Source organism: Dipodomys spectabilis, unplaced genomic scaffold, assembly GCF_019054845.1.
Source record: "Dipodomys spectabilis isolate Male_0828 unplaced genomic scaffold, ASM1905484v1 ptg000564l, whole genome shotgun sequence".
NCBI classification, from domain to species: domain Eukaryota; kingdom Metazoa; phylum Chordata; class Mammalia; order Rodentia; family Heteromyidae; genus Dipodomys; species Dipodomys spectabilis.
Window position 1 is genome coordinate 1,067,896 of NW_024871241.1, and position 26,026 is coordinate 1,093,921.

Here is a 26,026-nt window from a genome sequence, read left to right on the forward strand (position 1 = left end):
TGAAGTATCCCTGACTTAACTATCAGGAAAAGGCTCTTTTACGTCACTTATTAGGAACAGGCATAGGTCACTCAGGAGGTCTGGATAGATCCCTCTGTGTCTACCAGAGGGATGAGAAGAACGAGTTGGCTTCTGCACATCTCAGCATCCTCTTCATAATTTTCCCTCGGTAACATTTTTCTAAGGTACTCTTGTTGAAAGTCTCTCCCAGAATGAGTAAGTATAGAAGGAGATATTTTTCCCCTTTTGTAAAACAAAGACTTGTTCTGGCTAGTAATTGTGCTCCAGTTTGGAGATGAGCAGCACTCTACAACCATGGTGAGTCTGCATTTCCTGGCTGTCCCACCATTATGACCCAGGGCTATTTCATTCTGTTGGCCAACACCAGTGGTCTGCCAAATAAAAGTTGACCGCCACCATTTGATGTCTGAAATAGGATCATTGGAGACTGGGACTGAATGGTAAATTCATTCTATAGATTTAACATACAGTAAGTAATGACCTAATTTAAGTGGTTAAACCTCACCCTACAGTACATTTGGTGTGGGGTGAGTTATGGTAGATTTCCTATATGCCGAAAGGACTTAACCAGAAGGTCCCAATGAGAAGGAAAAACACCACGTCTCACTGAGCCAACCACACTGTTGAGAGCTACCCAGGGGACAGTGTTATAAGGGATTGTTCAATAATCTTTAGAAACTACCTATGACAGCCGGGTGCCGGTGACTCACACCTGTAATCCTAGCTACTCAGGAGGCTGAGATCTGAGGATCGAGGTTCAAAGCCAGCCCAGGCAAGGAAAGTCCATGAGACTCTTATTTCCCATTAACCACCAGAAAACCGGAAGTGGCGCTATGGCTCAAGAGGTAGAGTGTTAGCCTTGAGCTGAAGAGCTAAGGGATAGTGCCCAGGCCCAGAGTTCAAGCCCCATAACCGACCAAAAAAAGAAAACTACCCATGCCATCCACCTCAAATCTGCCAAGCTGTTCCAAATGCCACCAAGAGATTGTGTCCTTTAGACCTTTTGTAGACTTAGGAAAATGGAGCTATCCCAGAAAGGAAGATACCCTCACTTTGTAGCATTCACTTGGGGAAAAAACAGGCAGCGACAAAATTCCAAGAGAAGGGGGACTCATGGAACCTGAAGAGGTTGAAATGGAGTAATTAAAACATTCTAAAAGCCAGATGCTGGTGGTTCACGCTTGTAATCCTAGCTACTCAGGAGGTGAGATCTGAGGCTTACTGTTCAAAGCCAACCCCGATTGGAAAGTCCGTGAGAGTCTTATCAGCAATTAACCACCAAAAAGCCAGAAATGATGCTGTGGCTCTAAGTGGTCAAGCACTGGCCTTGAACACAAAAGTTCAGTAACAGTGCCCAGGCCCTGAGTTCAAGCCCTACAATGTCCATATTGGGTCAGGAGGTCAGGTGATGAGCATGGGGCTTGATCAACCGAGGCCCTCTGAATGTGATTTTTGTTTAGATGAGCTCCAACGTTTCTTGTTTTATACTCTGCTTGGCAGTTTTGTTAGCTATAAGACAGTGAGAACATAAGCAGGTTAGATATAACAAACTAACATAAAGAAGACGAAGTTACTCTTCGAAAGAGCCCTTTCCTGGTCATCTGTTCAGTATAAGAAATGTGGAGTTTCTTCTCCTCTAAATCCTATCTCCCCTAACCCAGACTAGCTTGTTCCAGCAGCTCAACTCTGGACCTGTACAGAAGGTCGACATTGTAGGAACCCATCTTAGAGAAGGTGTTTTCCAATGAGAGAATAAATTCAAGTTCAGGTTCTCCAGTAGATACTATACCACACCTCAGCCCCAATTCCTCAGGACAAGCCTGAGTAGCCTTCAGTTTTTTGTTTTGTCAGTCATAGGGCTTGAACTCTGGGCCTGGGCGCTGTCCCTCAGCTCTTCAGCTCAAGGCCAGTGCTCTACTCCTTGACCCATACCGCCACTTCTGTTTTTCTGAGTGGTTTATGGGAGATAAGAGTCTCACGGACTTTCCCGCCCCGGCTGGCTTTGAACCATGATCCTCAGATCTCAGCCTCCTGAGTAGCTAAGATTACAGGTGTAAGCCACCAGCACTGGGCTGCTGTCAACTCTTGGGAGTTAGGCTTTGTTCTGCATTGAGATGAGGGAACACTATGATAAACAGTCCTGCAGAAGCTGAATTCAAGTGGTTTAACCTCCAGATAATGTTCTATTTGCTTCTGTGCTTACTTACATTCCTACTGCGGTAGGGAATGCAGAAATATCACTCACTTCTACCTTGGTAGAGATATGAGGTCTTTTACCAAGAACAACATTGTGGCAAACACAGTGATAAGGAGGCAGGGGAGGGCCACATTTCGTGTAGCAATTGGCTTCTTGTGTTCTCCTAAATACCAGACCTGGGGAGGGAGGATCTGTTAGGCAACACATTTTCCAATAGGATGGAGAAGCAAAATGGCCTGCACAAGAGGCTTTTTCTTGGTTGAGTCAAGATGCAACAAAAAAAGACTTAAATTGAGCATCGAGAAGAGAATCAAGAGTCTCTACATCTAAGTGCTGAGCATGCAACCATCTTCACAGAGCTCTCCAAGAAGCATTGTAGTGATCACAGACAGCTGCTTTTGGATTGGTATTTCCACAGTGAAGATGGATCCTGTTATCCTAAAGAACACCCATGAAGTCACTAAATAGGGCCTCAGTACGGGTAATGCAGCCAAACACTGATGTGATTGCACTGGACAGCCTGTATGCGGCAAGGGCCCAATCTACGCCTGGGTCTCCTGGGGTCCAGAGGGTAGGAGCAGATGGCAGCAGAAAGCTTCTCCTTCCTTAGGTGGCTACACAACCTTGGGAAGCCCAGCTCTAAACCTAGTCCTGCCTTTTCAGGCTGTACCATCCTGCACCCAAGGAGAAGAGAAAGGCAAGCTCAGCTTGTGTTTATGCTGACAAGGGTCAGACAGCATTCCCCCTGCCCCCTCCATCGTAGAGGTGCAAGGAAGCACAGTACCAAGTAGAAGACTTGCCAGAAGTGAAATCAGTAGACTCAGCTGCATCAGGACCAACCATCTGGCATGTATTCCCTCATCTGCAAGGGACTGACTGCTTGATTTGACATGCTTCCAGCCCTGCTGATGAAGGGTAATGCTACACAGGAATTGCCTCCCAAGTGGACCCTGTGATATGGAGGATGTGTGAGAGAAGGAAAGCATCTAATGTGATGATTCTTAGTGCTCCTTCCTGCATGCGGCAGCGATGAGCTTTCTCATGAATCAGCAAGATGTGAGGAATGGAAATGAAGAGACCAGGGACAGTGGGCACAAGTTCTAAGTCATCAAGAATGGAGGATAAGAAGAAAATGGGCAAATCTAGGGACTCATGAGAAAGATACAAGTTGAAAATGGGAATTCTGTCCCAAGTAACCAAAACAGCTTCTCACACTGTGGCTTTTGTTTTGTTTTGTTTTTTATAATCTATACACTTGGTGCCACAATTCCTTCTAGGTACTTCTCTCCTGACCTTGCTACAATCTCTAAGGTCAGCTGAAATAATTGGCCGGAATGTCACATTTCTGAGTGATTACTCTGTACTAGATGCTTTGTTGGGCACTTTCACAAAAGTCATCTACTTTCATTCCTGGGACCATCTTGGGAGCTGAAGAGAGAGAGAGAGTTAGACAGGTTTTTGGCCATTTTGAGGCCTGAGCTGAGCAGATAAAGCCACAGCCATCACGCTGCAGGCAGCAATGGTGAGCCATGATTAAGAGCTTTGTTTAGATCTTCACTTGCTTAAGACGAACAGAGAGATCACCATAAGCAGGTGTATCATGAGCAACGATGTATCTCATTGTGTATGCTTGTGCAGATGTTTTTATGTGCTCTTGAAATAAAAAGGAAGTGGGAAGTCAAATAATAGTGACAGACAAGCATTCAGAGATAGTAAAAATACTAAATTTATACAAATATCTTGAGATACCACCTCACCCCAGTTAGAATGGCTAAAATCAAGAACTCTAATAACAACAGATGCTGGAGGGGATGTGGACAGAAGGGAACCTTACTGCATTGTTGGTGGGAGTGTAAACTTGTTCAACCACTTTGGAAAGCAGTATGGAGGTTCCTCAAAAGACTCCACATAGAGCTCCCCTATGACCCAGCAGTCCCACTTTTGGGCATTTACCCAAATGCTCACAAACAAGACCACACTAAAGCTACCAGCACGACTATGTTTATTGCAGCATTATTTACTAGAGCTAAGATATGGAACCAACCTAGATGCCCCTCAGTAGATGAATGGATCAAGAAAATGTGGTATATATACACAATGGAATTCTATGCCTCCATCAGAAAGAATGACATTGCCCCATTTGTTAGGAAATGGAAAGGCTTGGAAAAAATTATATTAAGTGAAGTAAGCCAGGCCCAAAGAAACATAGGTCCCATGGTTTCCCTTATTTGCAATATCTAGTACATGTCTGAGTCAAGCAGAAAAGTTCAGATAAGGTGATGTTAGGGAAATGAACCCTAAGATATGTATTCAAATTTTTTTCTTTCATGCGATTGTTTCTAACACATTTATAAGATGATTTCTTTGTTGCTATGTATGTCCCTCCCCCACAGTATAACCCCTGCTTTCACTGTATTTGATGTCAGTATAATTTGAGGAGGGGAAGGGGAAAAACAAATCGTTTAAATAGGGATACAGGTAGACCCATTGCAACAATGAGATGTACAAGTCGTATGTAGAAAACGAACTTTACAACTTTGGTGCAGGGGGGGCGGGGAGGGTTGGGTGGAGGGGCAGGAGAAGGATGGGAAGGGATGGGAAGCGGAAACAAAAGAGGAGGCTACAATGCTTGATAAGAAATTTACTCATTATCTTGTAACCCCTCTGTACAGTATTTTCACAATAAAAAAAGGAAAAAAATAAATTTATACAAAAATCTTTGTATCCCATTGTGGAGATTTCTAAACTGCTATATTGTTAACATTAAAACTTGAGTCATGATTATTACCTGATTCAAGGCTATGACTGTATCCTCAAAATATACTTGGTAAGGGCTGGGAAGGTGGCTCAGTGGTAGAGCGCTTGCCTTGCATGCATGAAGCCCTAGGTTTGATTCCTCAGTACCACATAAACAGAAAAAGCCAGAAGTGGCCCTGTGGATCAAGTGGTAGAGTGCTAGCCCTGAACTGAATATCTGAGGGACTGTGCCCAGGCCCAGAGTTCAGGTCCCATGACCAACAACAAAAAATAATTACACACACACACACACACACACACACACACACACACACACACACACACTTGCTAGCTGGGCACTGGTGGCTCACACTTGGAATCCTAGCTACTTAGGAGACTAAGCTCTGAAGATCATGGTTTGAAGCCAGCCCAGACAGGAAAGGTCATGAGACTCTTACCTCTCTAACCATCAAAAAGTCAGAAGTAGGGGCTGGGAAGGTAGCTCAGTGGTAGAGCGCTTGCCTTGCATGCATGAGGGTTCGATTCCTCAGCACCACATAAGCAAAAAAAAAAAAAAAAAAGCCAGAAGTGGTGCTGTGGCTCAAGTGGTAGAGCGCTAGCCTTGAGCTGAAGAGCTGAGGGACAGCGCCCAGGCCCAGAGTTCAGGCCCCACAACTGGACCCAAAATAAAAAGTCAGAAGTAGAGCTGTGGCTCAAGTAGTAGAATGCCAGCCTTTAGCAAAATACCTAGGGGACAACATCCAGAATCCAAGTTCAAGCTCCAGTACCGGCACAGAAAAAAAGAAAATCTATAATCCAAATATGTTTTTTTGGTTGAAGGTAGTATTAGGGCTTCTACTCAGGGCCTTGTCATTACTAGGCAAGCAATCTAACTCTTGACCCACATCTCTAGCCCCCAAATATGCTTCCTAAATATACTCTCAGAGGGTAGCAATGAAGGCTTCTGTAGGAAATAACTGCTTTCCTTCTATTTTTTTTAAAAAAGGTAACTGAAAAGAAAGGATAATTAAAGCAATGGACTACAATAAAATTGACATGCACAACCATCTTTGCGTTTGTAGGTAAGCTAATTTTCCAGTGGTAAATAGGAGTTACTCTTGACTCTCACAGCTCAGGCTCAGGCCTCATGGGTGCTGTGGAAGCATGAGCTCCCACTGAAATCCTCTGCTCTCCACCCCCAGCCCTGTCATAATCCCTGCATCTTAGTCAGAAAAGGTTATTATACCTGGAAACAGTCTCGAACACCACCAAATCTACCCCTCCACTGCACACAAGCAAAACAATCAAGACTCAAACTTAGCCAAGTTCACACACAGCAAAGTAGTTCCTAAGTCAAATGGGCTAGGTCTGTTTGCTCCTAGCAGTACAGTTGCTACTGGATCACTGTGTCACGGTGCTGGAAGAAGGTGATATGAGACAGGACAAGGTTCCAGGAGCGAGTCTCTCCCATTCTCCAGAGCCGGGCAGCAAGCCTGCACGCTCTGAGCACTATGACCTAGCTCAGCTGCCAGTGTGTCTGGGGCGGTAGGCTCATGGGACCTCACCTCCTCCTCCCGGAGCTTCTGCTTCCTCTTCTCTTCCACAGCAGCTCTCTTCTGGTCCTCACGCTGCCTTTGTTCCTCCATCTTTCGCCATCGCTCCTCAATTTGCTTTTCATATTGGATCTTGGCTCTTTTCTCTTTCTCTAGGATCTGCTGCTCCCGGGCAGCTGGAATGGGAAAGCAGAAGAGAGGTGTGATGCTTAGAGCAATCCAGGTGGGTTAACTGAGACCAAGGACACAGAAGTGAAGAGTCTGCTGGAATGAAGGCATGCAGTGATTGAGAGCAAGGCACCTCTGCCACTAGCTGGATGGCTTGGGGGCATGTTAACTATGTCATTTGTCTGCCTCGCTTTCTTAGTGAAAGGGGGACAGTAATGTTTGCTACATCACACTATGACAGAGATTAAAGGAGCAAGTATACAATGAGTGCCCCCCACCATGGGAGCTATGACTCCCGTTGCTATCATTGAGTGAAACTTGCACACACTAGCAAAGTCATATACTAGCTAGAGAAATGATAGCTACAAGAATACATTTATTCAGGGCTGGGAAGGTGGCTCAGTGGTAGAGCACTTGCCTTGCATGCATGAGGCCCTGGGTTTGATTCCTCAGCACCACATAAGCAAAAAGAATCAAAGCCGGAAGTGGCGCTGTGGCTCAAGTGGTAGAGCGCTAGCCTTGAGCTGAAGAGCTGAGGGACAGCGCCCAGGCCCAGAGTTCAGGCCCCACGACTGGACCCCCCCCAAAAAAAGAATACATTTATTCAAAAGATAAGGTTAACTGTGCGGGCACTAAGCAGTGAGCTGAACAAAAGGTCAAAATACACACATTGTTGGGGGGAGGTGGGGAGGGAAGGGATGGTAGGAGAACAACAAAGGAGGGGTAACAATGCTCCATAGGAAACGTAGTCATCGCCTTACTCATGTAACTGGAACCCCTCTGTACAGCATCTTTACAATAAAATACGAATTTTTAAAATACACAAAGAAGACTGGTATTCTTACCACGCCAGTACTTACTAAGAAGCTCTTAACTCTATCTGTCAAACTAGACAAGGCTAAGGAGGAAGAACTTCAAAGATCCTTAGGTGTCTCAATTCCTTAAGAAAATCACCATCAACCTATCTCAACTACCCTGTCCTGGGGTGGTCTGTACTGCCTACAAGAGGGAGAGTCTTCGACTAGGCACCCTGTTCTAATGCAGAAAATGACTTCCGTGATGATTTTTCTCGATTTTTTTTTTTTGATCAGTCGTGGGGCTTGAACTCTGAGCCTGGGTGCTGTCCCTGAGCTCTTCAGCTCAAGGCGAGTGTTCTACCACTTAAGCCACAGCACCATTTCAGGTCTTCTGGTGGTTTATTGGAGATAGGAGTCTCACAGGTGGGCGGGCTGGCTTTGAACCATGATCCTCAGATCTCAGCCTCCTTAGTAGCTAAGATTACAGGCATGAGCCACCGGTGCCTGGCTTCAATTCTTCTCATGATGGCCCTTCTAGATGCCCCAAAGAGAAGCTGGCCATCTACCCTTGAGGACATTAGGACTTTCCCAAGTCAGGCATGATGACTGGTTTTCTTTTCTTTGTTTGAATTTGTAGCTTCTCTTGTCAAGGTGATCCCACTGGGGTTAATTACAGAAATGACGTAGTGACTACATTGTGTGTGGAGCTTTTACCCTCCCTCATTTTTCTCCCTCTTTCCCTCCCTCACATCACCCCACCCACGTTGCACAGATCATTTCCAGCAGTGTCTTGTGAGTATCGCTGTGGCATTGGTTCCCCCTTTGTCGTTTGTCCCAGCCTTCTGTTGTTCCCCTTCCCTTCCCTGATTCAGATAAACGAATAGACTGCTTTTCTTTACCACCACGTCTACAGGGAGCACCGGGCACAGGACCCAGCAGAGGTCCACTATGTGCTGAGAGAAGCGTTCGGAGGGTGAGGCAGTCGTTTGAACACGCCAGTCACGCTTCGTGTGGATGGAGGGCAGTCCCGCTTCTCGTCCCATTTACTGACAGATGTTTAAGGCCTTTGGAAAAAAAACATGACCACATCTCCACTTCTTTGAACCTAGTGAACCAAAGTAGAGAACTTACCCAGACATTTTTCTCTTTCTTCTCGTCTCTCTTTAGCTAATCTTTGTCTCTCATCGGATTTTAAAAATCCATCCATAGCTGCAAGAGAGAAAACAAAATATGATTTTTTTTTAAATTTGGATTTTGTCAGTTATGGGGCTTGAACTCTGGGCCTGGACGCTGTTCCTCAGCTCTTCAGCTCAAGGCTAGCGCTCTACCACTTGAGCCACAGCGCCACTTCCAGTAGTCTGGTGGCTTATTGGAGATAAGAGTCTCACAGACTTTCCTGCCCAGGCTGGCTTTGAATTGTAATCCTCAGCTCTCAGCCTCCTGAGTAGCTAGGATTACACGCGTGAGCCACCAGCGTCCATCCTAAAATATTATTTTAACTTTTTCTTTTTTGGTCGGTTGTGGGGCTTGAACTCTGGGCCTGGGCGCCGTCCCTCAGCTCTTCAGCTCAAGGCTAGCGCTCTACCACTTGAGTCATAGCACTTCTCGTTTTCTGGTGGTTTACTAGAGATAAGAGTTTCACGGACTTTCCTGCCCAGGCTAGATATCAATCTCAAGCCTCAGATCTCAGTCTCCTGAGTAGCTAGGATTACAGGCGTAAGCTACCGGTGCCCAGCTTTCTGGTTTTAACATTTGACATATTCCCTGTCAGCTGAGTGCTAAAGCCAGCTAGGCACACAGCATGCATCTGGCTATATATATACATATCATCCATCACCATCGGTTCACCCCACCACACTTGCGCAGGCCCCAACAGCCAAGGGACAGTAGCTGCAGCTTTCTGAGTGTTCCTGTAATAGCAACCACACCAGCCCAGGAGAACCAAGCCCATTCCCTAATCCTCTGTTCCCACGCCTGACCTTCAAGGGATCAGAAAGTACAGTAATTGACCCAGAGGCCTGGCAGTGTGCAGAGAAGCTCGCCGGGCCTCTTCTAGCCTTGCTCCCAGATCTTAGGGAGCAGCACCTAAGGAAGAGAAAAAGCCCCCAAATGGACAATATTTTGGATACCAATTATTACAGATGGTGAATATTTTTTTTTAGCAGTCCCATGCTGAGTAACACAGCGAGCACTTGAGGAGAGCACTGTGAAACGGAATGCTCAAGTCGGATTTGGGCTGTGCCAAGTTTGCTCTGATGCCAATCTCAGAATCACAAAGGAGGAATGAATATAATATATCCCCATGTATTTGTCATTCAGATGCCTAGAAATAATATGGACAGCTCTCTCTCTCTCACACACACACACACACGTGTACACACATGCACACACACAATCCAAGTATCCCTGGTGCTCAGTATCTCTACTCACCCCCTATAGGATCCCAACAGGCTTTGCAAATTATAGATTAAATGGCTCTTCATGGTTTTTTTAAGATTAGAAATAATTTACTACCCTCTGTTACAATTGGCTTTTAAGCACACCATTATGGAGAAGTACGCTTTAGTGCTAATGCAAGCACACTCACATTCCTGGGGCCTAGGCGTTCCTCTCTGGGAGCATCACTAATTTCACAGAATGACTCGCTGCCATAGCAACTTGCACTCCTTTCAGGGAAGCCCTTGCCTTTTGATGTCTAGGAAAGAGGCCCCGGAAGCCAGGCCTGCAGTGTAAGTAGCAGTAATCCTTCCCCACGTTCAAAGTTCCCCATGTGCATTTGGTTTTCCAGGTTGTATTATGTGTTTGGGATATGAAAGCTTGAGACAGAGGTACTACAAAACCCTCTCAGGGTCTGCAAGTCCCATTCTCCATGTTTGTTTTCTGCAAGCCCTTAATTAGTATAAGGTTCCCCAAAACATGAATGTGATTATGAATTTAAAGGCCAAGCCGGGCACCAGCAGCTCACGCCTATAATACTAGCTACTCAGGAGGCTGACACCTGAGGATTGCAGTTCGAAGCCAGCCCAGGCAGGAAAGTCCATGAGACTCTTACCTCCAATAAACTACTCAGACAAAGTTGGAAGTGGTGCTGTGGCTCAAGTGGTAGAGCGTTAGCTTTGAGCAAAAGAAGTTCAGGGACAGCACCCAGGCCCAGAGTTCAAGCCCCAGGACCAGGAAAAAATAAATTTAAAAAAGGTCAAACTTGACCGGGCACTGAGGGCTCACACCTGTCATCCTAGCTACTCAAGAGGCTGAGATCTGAGGATCACCGCTCAAAGCCAGCCCAGGCAGGAAAGTCCCTGAGACTCTTATCTCCAATAAACCACCAGAAAACCAGAAGTAGTGCTGTGGCTCAAGTGGTAGAGCGCTCGCCTTGAGCTGAGGAGCTGAGGGACAGCGCCCAGGCCCAGAGTTCAAACCCCACAACAGACAAAAAAAAAGTCAAACTTCTCAATCCAGGACAATGTGACTCACTTCAGCTCTGCCTTTCCTCCTTCATACCTTCTGGCTGACACTATGCGTCCTGCCCCTCCCATTCTCATACCCCCCTTCCTCATCACACTTGCCACATTTGTTTAAACTCCACCCGCCTCCAAGACCCCACAGTCCCTCAGATCCCTGATATCCTGCATTCAACAATTTCTGGAAGCCTTATTTCATCTTCCTTTCCCACAAAGATCTCTGGAATTCGGTCTCCCCTGGTGAGCCCGAGAGCCACGGATGGCTGACTTACGGCTAGGTCTCCTCAGGTTCAGCCCCAGTCCCTTCCCCACTGGCTCTGAGGTGCACACACAGGGCTCCAAAGGCAGGCAAGAAGTTAGTGACAGGGGAGCAGGGGGACAATCTCCCTCACGCTTTCAGGTTCTAGTGTCTACTTCATGAGTTACATTAGTATGAATTTGTTGGGTGCAAGAAGCTTTAAAGTCGAGAATGCCTGAGGTTTTCTTCCCTTTAGCATCCACACCAACCTACCCACCCAAGGTGGTCCCAAGCCCCACTCTGACACTGTTTTGATGTTAAAAGACCTACTACTCATACCTAACGCAAACCTGAGAATGGCGCAGTGTTCCATGGGCCTGGTCTTATGCTGCCCCCTTGTGGACACGTGTAAGAGTTACACCTTCAAATTCTTTCCTTCATCATGTTCATGGTCATCACGTCATTATAATGAGAGGATGATAAAGCAATTCTGCTTGGATTTACTGTGCCCAACCCGCCTATGATGACATAGGTACTATTATAAGTCTCATCTTTACAAGTGCAGAAACAGGGAACAGAGAGGTTAATTGACTTGTCCAGGGTTGTACCATCAGAAACAGAGAAAGCCAAATTCTAATGTGAGAACTTGACTCTAACACCCATACTCTCCATCACTTTTCCAAAAGGAAAATATAGAGGCACTCTGACCCAGTGAGGTGCATAGGAAACAAATCCTGTCCTGGTCCCAAGAATAATAAGCCTGCAAATCGGGAGAGGAGAAATGTGCCTAAATCATTGGAGAAGTATAAAATAGGCAATACTGTGAGCCAGCTGAGCACAGATGTGGCAACTGCCCACACGCTCATCTGCTCCCTTCTCACACTGATGGCATGGAAATGTACTCAGGAGTTCACGGATGCTGATAGTGGGTGGGGAATGAGGGTAGCCAGAGGACCCTGGGTATAACTGTCTCTACTTGTTTGTGGCAAGCAATTCAGCTTTGCCCCACTGAAGGGGATGGAGTGACTCAAACAGCCTAACCTGGCTAGCCGGGAATCTCTGTGCTGTTCAGTTGGTAGTCACCAACTACATATAGCTGTGTCAGTGTAAACGAATCAAACCAAGTACAAGCTCAGTTCCTCAGGCACGTGGGGCACATTTGAAGCACTCAAATGTGTGCGTAGCTACCCTACTGCTCCGTGGTAAATGAGAAGCCTGCTGGCACACTCCTGATTCCATTCAAGTGTAGCTGCTCTGAGGCAGATGTAGAAAAAAGAAAGAAGGAAGGGGCTGGGAAATTGGCTCAGTGGTAGAGTGCTTGCCTTGCATGCCTGAGGCCCTGGGTTCGATTCCTCAGCACCACATAAGCAAAAAGAAAAAAGCTGGAAGTGGTGCTGTGGCTCGTGGTAGAGTACTAGCCTTGAGCTGAAGAGCTGAGGGACAGCGCCCAGGCCCAGAGTTCAGGCCCCACGACTGGACACAAAAAAAAAAAAAGAAAGAAAGAAGGAAGATCAGGGCTCAGTCAGAGCTGAATTTTTCTGGAAGAGTAAGGCTGAGGTGGGGCCTCTCGGTTCCACTACACAGCAGTAAGTCTCTCCTATTCAAATGACTAGCAAACGTCCCGAGAACAACCATTTAATGAGCCAAATCACCTGCACTGCCAGCCGCTGACAAGAGACCCCTTTCCTTCATCCCAGGGCAAAGAGAGGTGCAGCATAAACTAGACGGCCGTGGACTTGATCTGGTATCACCATTATCACAACAAGGTCAGATTTAAACCAGTAGGAATCATGGTAAACTACCATGAACACCCATACCAGGAGATGCTTCCTGAAGATGCAAGATACATTAGACTCAAGGGTTAATGCTGAATTCAATTTGTGTCTGTGTGTGTGTAGTCCTAGGGCTTGAACTCAGTGCCTGGCCATTATCCCTGAGCTTCCTTTGCTCAAGGTTATCTCTCTCCACAGTGCCACTTGGGGCTTTTTTTGAGTAGTGTATGGAGCTAACAGTCTCATGGACTTTCTCCTACCTGGGCTGGCTTTGAACTGCAATCCTCAGATCTCAGCCTCCTGAATAGCTAGGATTACACGCATGAGGCACCAGCGCCTGGCCCCATGTGTCTTTTAGGTATACAATTATTGTTTCTCTTTTAAAATCAGGGGCCCAGCGTTATCTTGATCACATGAGAACAGGCAGATAATCAAACCGTGCTCTTCAGGGGGTCGGGGGACAGGAAGAAAGAAGTAGGAAGCTATAAAGAGCATTAGAAGAGGTCCCAGTAGTGATGGAAACATTCTGTCTTGACTGAACCACTGGCAGCACCATGGTTGTGATACTGCACTCCGGTGTTATAATAATGCATTCCCCCTGAGGGAGGCCATTAGAATTAGGGTATGCAGGGCCGTCTCTCTGCAACATTTCTATTAAGTGCTTGGGAGTCAACAGTGACCTCAGCATAGAAAAGCTTAACTATGGAGAAAACCAACCTGGTTCAAGGAAGATGCTCCGGGCGGGCTCTAAACACAAAGAAAGAACAAGGAACGCTGTAGCTGAGATGCCCTACTTAGAAGAAAGGCAAGGGGGCTTGTGTGGGAGCTACCCTCGGCCTGTTCTTCATGCAGTAAATGTGTACTTCCGCAATGGAGGCCTTTTCTTCCACAACTCACCACTATGGGGAAATTAAAAACAGCGATGCCGGGGCTGGGAAGGTGGCTCAGTGGTAGAATGCTTGCCTTGCATGCATGAGGCCCCGGGTTCGATTCCTCAGCATCACATTAGCAGAAAAAGCCAGAAGTGGCTCTGTGGCTCAAGTGGTAGAGTGCTGGCCTTGAGCTGAAGAGCTGAGGGACAGTGCCCAGGCCAAGAGTTCAGGCCCCACAACTGACAAAAAAACAAAAACAAACAAAAAACAGCGATGCCAGCAGAACAATTTTAAAAAAAACCTCACACTTCACTGATTTGGCTCTTGCTTGGAATAACTTCCCATTATCCTGGGGCTCCAGCAAAACATTTTCAAAAACCTAATTTTAAAGTGAGTTTTATTAGCCTGAAGCACTCTCCTATCTCCTACTAGAATATTAATGAGCAGATATTGGTCAATTCTTCACAGTACTGGTAGGAACCATTATTGAAATAGCAAAGTTTTTAAGGGAAGCAGTTCTGTTTGACTTTAAAAACTTAACGGAGGGAATATGGCTTAGTGGTAGAGTGCTTGCCTAGCATGCCTGAAGCCCTAGGTTCAGTTCCTCAGTACCACATAAACAGAAAAGGCCAGAAGTGGCACTGTGGCTCATGTGGTAGAGTGCTAGCCTTGAGCAAAAGAAGCTCAGGGACAGTGCCCAGGCCCTGAGTTCAAGCCCCAAGACTGGCAAAAAAAAAAAACAACTTAATTGAACAAGTGAATTAAAAAATAATCTGCTAAAAAATAATAATCTGCTGGGCGCTGGTGGCTCATGCCTGTAATCCTAGCTCCTTCAGGAAGTTGAAATCTCAAGATCGTAGTTCAAAGCCAGCCCAGGCAGGAAAGTCTGTGAGACTATCTCCAATTAACCATCAGAAAACCAGAAGTGGAACTGGTGGCTCAAGTAGTAGAGCACTCGCCTTGAGCTGAAGAGCGCAGGGACAGTTCCCAGGTCTAGAGTTCAAGCCCCATGACCAACAAAAATAAAAATAAAAAATAAAGTACAAGCCGGGCGCTGGTGGCTCACGCACGCCTGTAATCCTAGCTACTCAGGAGGCTGAAATCTGAGGATCGCGGTTCAAAGCCAGCCTGGGCAGGAGAGACTGTGAGACTCCTATCTCCAATAAACCACCAGAAAACCGGAAGTGGCGCTGTAGCTCAAGTGGTAGAGTGCTTGCCTTGAGCTGAAGAGCTGAGGGACAGCGCCCAGGCCCAGAGTTCAAGCCCCACGACCGACAAAAAATAAATAAATAAATAAAATAAAGTATAGTTGGCGATGTGTATTATCTGGTTACAAGCAATAGAGAAATGTAAAGGGAAACAAAAATGGAGGATGGGATCAGAACGTCTCTGAGAACATTGTAATAAAGCTTTTCAACCAGCCTAGAGGCCCATCAAAGTCCTGGAATAGCACAAGATGGGCTTTTTGAGCACTGCACCCACTTAAAGATTGATGACAGGCTTCTTTCCAGCCTAAGGCGGGTCAAAGAAGAGCTTCTAAAACAAAGGGTCTTTAGCTTACCTACCTAGGCTAGCCCATACGTGGAGGTCAAACACAATTCAGTGAAAGTCTGCCACCCTTGGGACAGTGACTGCCCAGGAGCTGGTCCTGAGGACTTAAATAAAGCTCTAAGCCCCTCACACTTTAGTAAAATATGTGCCTGGGTAAAAATCTTTGTAAGTCTCACCCTTGAGATGACACGCTTTCAGAATCATGGAAGTGTATATATTTTCCACATGAACTTTCTTAACACTTTCACTGTGTCCCAATGTCTTGCCTGAATTCTTCTCTTACCACATTCAAGGACTGAGGTTGATTAACTAAGCTGACTTTCCAGCTACAGTTCCTTCCTCTTCCGATTTTCTCACAGCCACCAAGAAAGCTGTCTCTGTTGACTGCAACCCCATTCATGTGAAATGGGGGTATGTGGCTCAAGTAGTAGTAGAGTACTTGCCTAGCAAGCAGGAGGTTTTGAGTTCAAACTACAGTACTGCCAAAGAAAAACAATGGGGCGGGGAGTGGGCGGGTAGAGAACCTTAGCTGGGCTGGGAATGTTACTTAGTGGTAGAGTACTTGCTTCGCATGCATGAAGCCCAGGGTTCAATTCCTCAGTACCTACCACATACACAGAAACAGCCGGAAGTAATGCTGTGGCTCAAGTGGTAGAGTGCTAGCCTTTAGCAAAAGAAGCTCAGGGACAGTGCCCAGGACCAGACTTCAAGGCCCAGGACTGGCAAAAACAAAAAGGAAAAGGAAAAAGAAAAGAAAACCCCATAGTCCTGCAGGGACCAGTGGCTCAAGCCTAGAATCCTAGCTATTCAGGAGGCTGAAATCTAAGGATCATGGTTCAAAGCCAGCCCAAGCAGAAAAATCCTTGTAAGACTCTTATCTCCAATTAACCACTCAAAAACCAGAAGCAGTGCTGTGGTTCCATGTGGTAGAGTGCTAGCCTTGAGCAAAAGAGTTCAGGCTCAGTGCCAGGCCCTGAGTTCAAACCTCACACCAAAAGAGAAGCCCTTTTGGCTCCACTCATATGGCCCTACTGTATCCTAGGTCAAGGGACTTTGTAAAAATACTATAACATCCCATTATTCAAGTTCCTCTTCTATAAATCGGGAACATACGGCTTGATTCTCAGGGATGGATCCCTTCCCCTGATACTATATGAAAACAGCCCAGACAAGTTGTGACAGATGCTCCCTGGCCTCTGAGCCTCAGTCTTTCCAAGAACCCCATAAATTCCCCCAGGACAGCCCCCACAACTTCCCAATAGGTCATAGTTTCCATCCTAAAACTTGATCTGTCAAGCTGATAATTCACTTAGAAGGTGAGATGAACAAAAGCTTAAAAAAAAAAAAAGTGCCAGGTGCCAGTGGCTCACACCTGTAACCCTAGCTACTCAGGCGGCTGAGCTCAAAGCCAGCCCAGGCAGGAAAGAATCTCCCATCTCCACCAGAAAACTACAAGTTGTGCTGTTCGTTCAAAGTAGTAGAGTGAAAAAGTTCAGTGGTTGAGTGAAAAAGCTTAGGGACAGAGCCCAGGACCTGAGTTCAAGACCCGTGCCCAACAACAACAACAAAAAAGCTAAAACAGCGAAAGATGACACAAGTTTAAAAAGTTAAACTCAACTGATAAGGTATCTATTTTACACCACAATGTGAAAGCATACATAATTCCAGGCCTCTCCTGCAGAAGGCAGGATTCACTGGGATAGTTGTGTTACTACAATCGATAAAATACAAATAGACAGAATTTCAAAAGAAGCCAATGTGCACAGTATACTCTTTCTTTCCAGCATAATTTGCTATTCGTAAGTAAAATCTAATCATTAAAAGCAGGGCTGCTACTGAGCCTGTTACCCTACCATTCTTCTCCGTGACAGTAGCTACACAACATCTTTCCCCCTTTCCCAACACTTTCCTTTCTGTGTACTCTGATCATCGCAGAGTTGTTTCTGTGGATCTGCTCTTCAATCACAAGACAGAAAAACGTTTACAGTGTAGAGACTTTGATTTCTACCACATTAATATACTGTAGTTAGCAGAAAGGCTAGAATATTAGAAAGAGAATAAACAAGGTTCGTAATTAGGTAGCTTTAAAAAAAAAAGTGGCAATTTCATCCATTTTTTAAAATTCTTTTTTTTAAAAAAATGAGTGCAATCTATTATTACTATAGAGGTGATGTAGAGAGGGATTACAAATATATGAGTCAGATAATGAGTACATTTCTTTTCGTACAATGTCTTCTCTTCCCTCACTCTCTCCCAATCCTTCCCACCCATCTCCACCCACGTGTTGTACAGTTCACTTTCATCAATGTCCAGTGAGCTCCACTGCTGTACTTTTTCACCCTTTTTCCCTCGAGATCTGTGCCCTACTTCCTCCACCCTCCCGGAAGATATACATGTGAATACACCATACTCAAGAAGCTTGTTAAGGTGTCTGCTAGCATCACTGCATATAATTTGTTCCCCTGGAATGAATGTGGCTAAGTGCATCATTAATAGCAGTCAGGGATTTATAGCAATCTCTATGACACAAACATGCCCAGCGCCATCTCCTGGATAAAAGTAGGAAATCATCGTGGGAATATGCAATGGATTGGGAGCCAGAAGACCACTGTTTGAACAGGAGACTCCAAGGTCAAAGACATACATCTGCATTCACCGGCCCTATTAGGCCAAAAAAAGGCCCCTCTTGAGGACATTAGTACAAATTCGACCCTTAATCATATATACTCTGCAGATGAAAACAAGTAACTTTGTATCTTACAACAAATATCCTGTCCACAGGAGAAAAGGAGAAGAAAAGATGGATGGAAAAAGCTTTTATTCCGGTAAAAACCCATAAGCACTTGAAAATTGAGTTTACTTGATTTGATCAGCACTAAAGGAAGTCTTACACATTTGATCAAAGTTATTAAAAAAATATAACATTTCCCTTTGGGTATGTTTTTACCATAAAGAATTGGTAAAATGTAGATTGTCTTACAACTGCAGTGACGGTGTCCTTTTTATAGTAACAGGAGGGATGTCTGTGTTTCCAAGGTAACACAAGGTTTTGCTCATTCAATACAGCACAGAGTGCTTTCCGCGAGCACAGTTATCAATCTTTTTTTTTTCCTACTATTTCAAAATTGGAGTTCTCTGCTAGGGCCAGGGAATGATAGTTCTATACATACCATATATAAGCCAAAATGGTCACCAAATCTAAGAAACAAAGATAAAGAGCAACTATTATATTAGTATATATACTATCTATAGCATATATACATATTTACTATATATATTTATATTCTATTCTCATGTTTTTCTTCAGATGGTCATTATTCAGGGGAATAGGAAGCTAGTCAGTCCAATCCACTCTAAGAACTAGATTCTGTGCAGAAAAGTGTCCGCAGAGACCAAGTCAAAGCTAAAGGCATTTCAAATACAGGAGAAAACTGAAGTACAGCCTAGTCCTTCTCATGGCCCCCTCCTTATACTTTCTTTTCCTTCCCCTGCCCTTCAAACTGGAGGTCAATCCTATATTCAATACTGTCCTTCCATGGGCCCCAAGAAAACAGTGGCTCATACATCTCAGTTACATAGTGAATGGGTAATCCAGACAAGAGTTTAGGAGAATGTAAATGTTAAAGGTGAATTTTAACATGGAGAGGTGGATGCTATACAAATACTGTGTAGGTATCTGAACTAGGTGCTACTCAGGAGGCTGAGATCTGAGGATCGCAGTTAAAGGCAGCCCAGGCAGGAAAGTCTATGAGACTTTTTTTTTTGTCGGTCATGGGGCCTGAACTCTGGGCCTGGGCGCTGTCCCTCAGCTCTTCAGCTCAAGGCTAGTAATCTACCACTTGAGCCACAGCGCCACTTCCAGCTTTTTCTGCTTATGTGGTGCTGAGGAATCGAACCCAGGGCCTCATGCATGCAAGGCAAGCATTCTACCACTGAGCCACCTTCCCAGCCCCAATCTGTGAGACTTTTATCTCTAAACCACCAAAAATCCAGAAGTGAAGCTGTTGTTCCAGTGGTAGAACACCAATCAACCTTGAGCAAGATTGATCAGGGACAGCACCCATGACCTGAGTTCAAGCCCTAAGACTGGCACTAAAAACAAACAAGCAGTTAGGTGTCTGAATAGAGGTAGTTAGGGGAAAATCAAAGGAAAGGATTTTTTTGGCCAGTCCTGGAGCTTGAACTCAGAGCCTGGGCACTGTCTCTGAGCTCCTTTTGCTAAAGGCTAGCACTCTACCACTTGAGCCACAGCACCACTTCTGGCTTTTTTTTTTTTTTTTTTTTTGGGTCCGGTCGCGGGGCCTGAACTCTAGGCCTGGGCGCTGTCCCTCAGCTCTTCAGCTCAGAGCTAGCGCTCTACCACATGAGCCACAGCACCACTTCCGGCTTTTTTCTTTTTGCTTATGTGGTGCTGAGGAATCGAACCCAGGGCCTCATGCATGCAAGGCAAGCGCTCTACCACTGAGCCACCTTCCCAGCCCCCACTTCTGGCTTTCTCTGTGTATGTGGTACTGAGGAATCAAACCCAGGGCTTCATGCATGCTAGGCAAGCACTCTACCACTAAGCCACATTACCAGCTCAGGAAAGAAATTATAGTAATTCAGATACGTGTAAGTACTTCTGAGGAAAATTTTGAAAATAATTTTACCCTTCTACAAACTTAAATCACAAACATCGAGGATATGTCCTAAAATACATAAGCAATCTACTCGCGACTCTAAAGTTAAGGTTTTTTCCATGGTTTTGTTTTGTTTTGTATTGGTAGCAAGGCTTAAACACAGGGCCTTTTGTGCCTAGGCTAGCTTCAAACCACAACTGGGAGAGACTCTTTTCTCTAAATAAGTAGTAAGATGGTTTGCCTCAATTAAAGCTATCAGTGGCCAATATTAAATGATAAAAATATTTTAATTCATCCACAAGAAATTACAGTATCTACAATTCCTAGTAAGAACCTAAGCTTAGCCAAATATTTCCTGCATCGATGTCTTTAATCAACATTTTTTCATGAAAATTTATCCAGTTAATTTGTAGTTATAAGAAGGCAAACAAGATCTGGGAATGTGGCTCAGTGGTAGAGTGCTTGCCTAGCATCATGAAGCCCTGGGTTTGATTCCCCAATACCACATAAACAGGAAAAGCTGGAAGTGGTGCTGTGGCTCAAGTGATAGAGTGCTAGCCTTGAGCAAAAGAAGCTCAGTGATGGTGACCAGGCCGAGTTTACAAGTCTCAGGACTGGCAAAAAAAAAAAGGCAAACAAATTGTAGATGTTGTCAAGTCCATGTTTCCTAATGTTATACTACCCAGTCCCTAGCATGATTATAACATAGACAAAACCTTACCTGGTGCCTTGTATACAGCAGGTACAGTAAGATATCACCTCTTCATAACAATTAGTACTCATTCCTCTGCTCCAGGTACTGTGTCAAATGCTTTCCACATATTACCTTATTTAAATCACAAGAAATCCATGAAGTCTGATTTATTACTCTCCCTTTCACAGAGGAAGTAATGGGGGTTTCTTAAGAGGTGAAAAAGCTTGGGTCAAGGTCACATAAGCAGTGAAAACAGAAGAATGGAGACTCAAACTCAGGCTATCTGGCTACAAAAACAAACAAAAATTATATTGAATCAAACAGTTTTTCAAAGCCACTAACAGTGTGCACCATGCTAGAGATATTTGCAGATTCTGAAACTGTAATTTGATGATTAAATATTATTTCTATTAGTGGAGGATACATTTACACAATGGATAGCATTACATTTAGAAGGTAGACATTTGATTTGTGTCCTGGCACAAACTCATAGAAGCCACAGGCTGCAATCTCAGTTCATCAGTTACCAGGCAATGCCACGGATCACAGAGAAGCCTGCAGCCAGCCTTTCTCTTACTGGCTTAGCTCTGCAGCATCTGCAGACCAGCCAGGGAAAAGAAAGCCAGATTCATAGAGGCAGAATGAAAGCAGGTTGACTATGAGGGTAGCTCACCCAGCCTATGTATTCATTCCTATGTAGTCATTCTTGTAGCTGTGCCACATCCATCAATTCAATCCAGTTCTGGGAACTATTCAAGAAGAATTTAGCCAGACATTGGTGGCTCATGCCTGTTATCCTAATTGCTGAGGCTGAGGATCTGAAGGTTGAGGTTCAAACTCAGTCTGGGCAGGTAAGTCCGAGAGACTCTTATCTCTAATTAACCACCCAAAAGCTAGAAGTGGAGATGTGGCTCAAATGGTAGAGCGTTAACCTTGAGCAAACGAGCTCAGGGACAGCATCGAGGCCCTGAGTTCAAGCTCCAGGACCAGCATGCAGACACACACACAAAAGACAAGGAAGGAAGAATGGTGGTTTATATTGTCATGTGGAGAAGAAAAATTAAACAAGGATGTAAGACTGGCCAAAATTTGTATCCATCATGATGCAGTAGATTAGTGGTTGGCTTGCCTGGGGCTGAGGGATGAGGGAAAAGGAAAACAGAGAATGACTACTAATGACTAAATATAGATTGTCTTTTCAGGGTGATGAAAATGTTCTGGGATTGTTAATGATGATGGTTGTACAACTCTGAATATGGTTAAAAAAACAGAAAAACAAAACAAACAAACCTTTGAGCCAAATGCCAGTGCTCCTAGCTCCTGGTTCATGGCTCATGTCTTTAATCTTAGCTACTGAGAAGGCTGAGATCTGAAGACGGAATCCAGCCTGGGCAGGATAGTCTGTGACTCTCTTAACTTCCAATTACCAAGCAAAATGCTGAAAGTGGATCTGTGGTTCCTACAGTGCTAGACTTGAGTGGAAAAAGCTCAGAGACAGTGACAAGACCCTCAGTTCAAGCCCCAGGACTAGCAGGAAAAAGATGCTTAAAACACAAAATATTAAATACTTTATTAAATAAAATTATATTAAATAAAATAATTTATTTAGTAATTTGTTTAATGTTTTATTAAATAAAATGTTAAAACCACAGAGCCCCAGTGGCTCATGCCTATAATCCTAACTAATCTGGAGGCTGAGATCTGAGGATTGTAGCTCAAAACTAGCCTGGGCATGAAAGTGTGTGAGATTCTTATCCTCAATTAACCACCAAAAAAGTCAGCATTGGAGCTGTGGCTCAAAGTGGTAGAGCAAAAAGTGTTGAGGGACAACACCCAGGCCCTGAGTTCAAGCCCCACAACCAACAGAAAATAAAACAACAAGCAAAAAACAGCACCCTGGTATTTATGAGTGACACATAGTAAGAAGAGAATGAGGTTTATTCCGTGTTCCTGAGGAAAGCAATCTGAAAATCAAACATTTAAGACATTCATTGCAAAACAAAAACAAAAAGCAAACAACAAAACCCAAAATTGAAAATACAAGCAGCTGCAGAATTTGGGATCAGAACTAGAGAAGGAACAGAAAGAAACAGGCCTGAGCCAGGCTTCCAGAACATTGCTGGAGAGTCTGACCCATTTGTGAGGTGCTTCAATATCCCGTTCCATAAAAGAAGGCCTCGTGAGTAGCTGAAAATATGTCAGGTAGCAAGGGAGCCTTTCTAAAGTGCAGGCCTAAAAGCCTCATGGTGGGCAACATATTTTGCCCAAGAATGTGAAGCATTTCAAGCATTATAAGTACATATAATTTATTTTTCTTTTTGTGCAGGTGCTTGGTCTTGAATGTAGGACCTTATATTCTCCTTTGTCAATTTTTTTTGTCAGTCCTGGGGCTTGAACTCAGGGCCTGGGCACTGTCCTTGAGCTTCTTTTGCTGAAGGCTTGCACTCTACCACTTGAGCCACAGCACCATTTCTGGCCTTTTCTGTGTATGTGGTACTGAGGAATCGAACCCAGGGCCTCATGCATGCTAGGCAAGCACTCTACCACTAAGCCACCTTCCCATCCAAGAACGTAATTTTTTACACGAATTATATCTCAATAATAATTTTTTGTGCCAAAATAAGGGCTTGAACTCAGGGCCTGGGTGCTGCCCTTTAGGTTTTTTTGTTGTTGTTCAAGGGTAGAACTCTACCACTTGGGCCAAAGCTCCACTTCTAGATTTTTTTCTGGTTAATTAGAGATAAGTCTCAAGACAGTTCTGTCCAGGCTGCCTTCGAACCTTAATTTCACATCTTAGCCTCCTGACTAGTTAGGAGGCCAGTTGTGAGCCACCGGCACTGGAGTTTCTATTCTTTATACAACATGGAATAAGTACTTAATATCATTGAGCTACACATTTAAATAGGTAAAATGATAAAGTTCATGTAATATATAATCACAATAAAAAAGGAATAAAAGAAATCAGAGGGGCTGGGAAGGTGGCTCAGTGGTAGAGCGCTTGCTTTGCATGCATCAGAGCCCTAGGGTCAGTTCCTCAGTGCCACATAAACAGAAAAAGCTGGAAGTGGTGCTGTGGTTCAAGCAGTAGAGCGCTAGCCTTGAGCTGAAGAGCCGAGGGACAGCGCCCAGGCCCAGAGTTCAGGCCCACGACCGGACCACCCCCCCCCCCCAAAAAAAAGAAATTAGAAGCTAGGCCCTGGTGACTCTCACTTGTAATCCAAACTACTCAGGAGGCTGAGATCTGAAGATCCAGATTCAAAGCCAGCCCAGGCAGGAAAATCCATGAGACTCTTATCTTCACTAACCACCAGAAAACTGGAAGTGGTGCTGTGGTTCCAAGTGGTAAAGTGCTTGAGCAAAAGGGACAGCACCCAAGCCCTGAGTTCAAGCACCAAAACTGACTCCCAAAAAAATCCCCCAAAAACAAAACAAAAAAACCCTAAAATCCTTCCATTGTATACACCTGAACTAAATGGGAACCATAAAAGCCTTTCAAACTTAAAAGTTTTTCCCTTCCCCTCCACAAATTATACCAACATCAAATACGGTGAAAGCAGGGGTTATACTGTGGGGGAGGGACATACAAAGCAACAAAGAAATATCTTATAAATATGTTAGGAACAATCGCATGAAAGAAAAAACATTTGAATACTTATCTTGGGGTTAGGGAAAAAACAAATCGTTTAAATAGGGATACAGGTGGACCCATTGCAACAATGAGATGCACAAGTCCTTAAGTCGAAAAAAGGAACTTTACAACTTTGGCAGGGGAGGGAGAGGTGTGTGTGTGTGGGGGGAGGATGGGAAGAGATAGGAAGGGGAAACAAAGGAGGCAACAATGCTTGATAGAAATGTACTCAAAATCTTGCCCATGTAATTGTAACCCCTCTGTATGGTATTTTCACAATTAAAAAAAAGGTAAAAAAAAAGTTTTGCTAGTTTCTTCCTTAGCGCTGGAAATTCAGATTTAAAGAACCTTTTCATTCTTTATGTAGCTAAAAGGCAGGGTGTGGCACTAAAAGCTCTTATTCTAAGGTGGAAAGAATTCTGCAGCCCAGGGGTTACTTCTCAAAACAGTTAGATGTTATCACCTTTGGATCTGCATTTTAAGAATAAAACCTATTTCTCTTAAGTGCTCTTGTGCAGCTGGGCGCTGGTGGCTCACGCCCAGTAATCCAAGCTACTCAAGAGGCTGAGATCTGAGGATTGAGGTTCAAAGCCAGCCCGGGCAGGAAAGTCCATGAGACCAGAAGTGGCGCTTCAGCTCACCTTGAGCCGTAGAGCTGAGGAACAGCACCCAGGCCCAGAGTTCAAGCCCCAGGACCGACAAAAAAAGAAAGTTCTCTTGTGCTCAGTGTAGTTCCCATATCTATGCACAGCACTGATTCTGTTTTGTTTTCTACAGTTATAGTCAAGCCATTTGGATTAAAGTGATCAAACCTTTAGAAAGAAAGGCTAAAGGATGGGAAGGTGGCTCAGTGGTAGAGTGATTGCCTTGTATTCAGAAGGCCCTGGGTTTGATTCCTCAGCACCACATAAGCAGAAGAGGCTGGAAGTAGTGCTGTGGGTTAAGTGCTAGAGCACTAGCCTTGAGCTGAAGAGCTCAGGGCCAGCACCCAGGCCAAGAGTTCAGGCCCCACGACCAACCAAAAAAAAAAAAAAGACAAAGTTTTAATCCTTTTTAAGAGAAATAAACTATCCTTACATAAGAATCTTAAACTTCTCTATAATACTAAAGACTTCAGAAAATAAATTCCTTTGGTGTATTACAAATGTAAGAAGGCCGAAATTTTCTAAAGTTGAACACTCAAGTAGGTACTTAGAAGTTTCAAACTAAATGCACTATGAATATACATCTATGTTTTCCTCTATTAAGAGACCTACAAGTGGCAGGGCACTGGTGGCTCATGCCTAAGATCCTAGCCACTCAGGAAGTTGAGATTTGAGGGTCAAACTCTGAAACCAGTTCAGGCAGGAAAGTGTCAAGACTCTTATCTCCAATTAGCCAGACAAAAACCACAAGTGGAGCTGTGGCTCCAGTGGCAGTATACTAGTCTTGAGCAAAAAAGCTCAGGGACAGTGGGACAGTGCCCAGGGCCTGAGTTCAAGCCCCAGGACCAGCATGCAGAAGCCTTACCCGTGTAAGACAATCCCCTAGAGCGCACTGTGTCCTAAAATTCTGCAAGGATGAGGATGGTCTATATCTGCACTGCCTGGTACAATAGCCTCTGGCTACATGGGCTACTGAACATTAGAAATATAACTAATGCAACCAAGAGACTGAACATGAATGAATCCACTTAATCTCCATAACTGAGGTACAACAGGAAGGAATGGACATCTAAGA

General features: G+C 44.6%; 1 protein-coding gene across 4 annotated transcripts in view; it reads right to left on the bottom strand.

The window, feature by feature from the left end:
- Positions 1 to 26,026, bottom strand: part of Map7d2 (MAP7 domain containing 2) — a 94,424-nt gene that overhangs the window by 51,226 nt on the left and 17,172 nt on the right. For all 4 annotated transcript variants that reach the window (XM_042670517.1, XM_042670516.1, XM_042670520.1 and 1 more), the window contains exons 2-3: positions 8,604 to 8,681; positions 6,520 to 6,683 (exon numbers count right to left, since the gene is read on the bottom strand). In XM_042670517.1, the coding sequence (XP_042526451.1) occupies positions 6,520 to 6,683; positions 8,604 to 8,679 (240 nt within the window). In that variant the 5' untranslated portion in view covers positions 8,680 to 8,681. The remainder of the gene's footprint in view (positions 1 to 6,519; positions 6,684 to 8,603; positions 8,682 to 26,026) is intronic.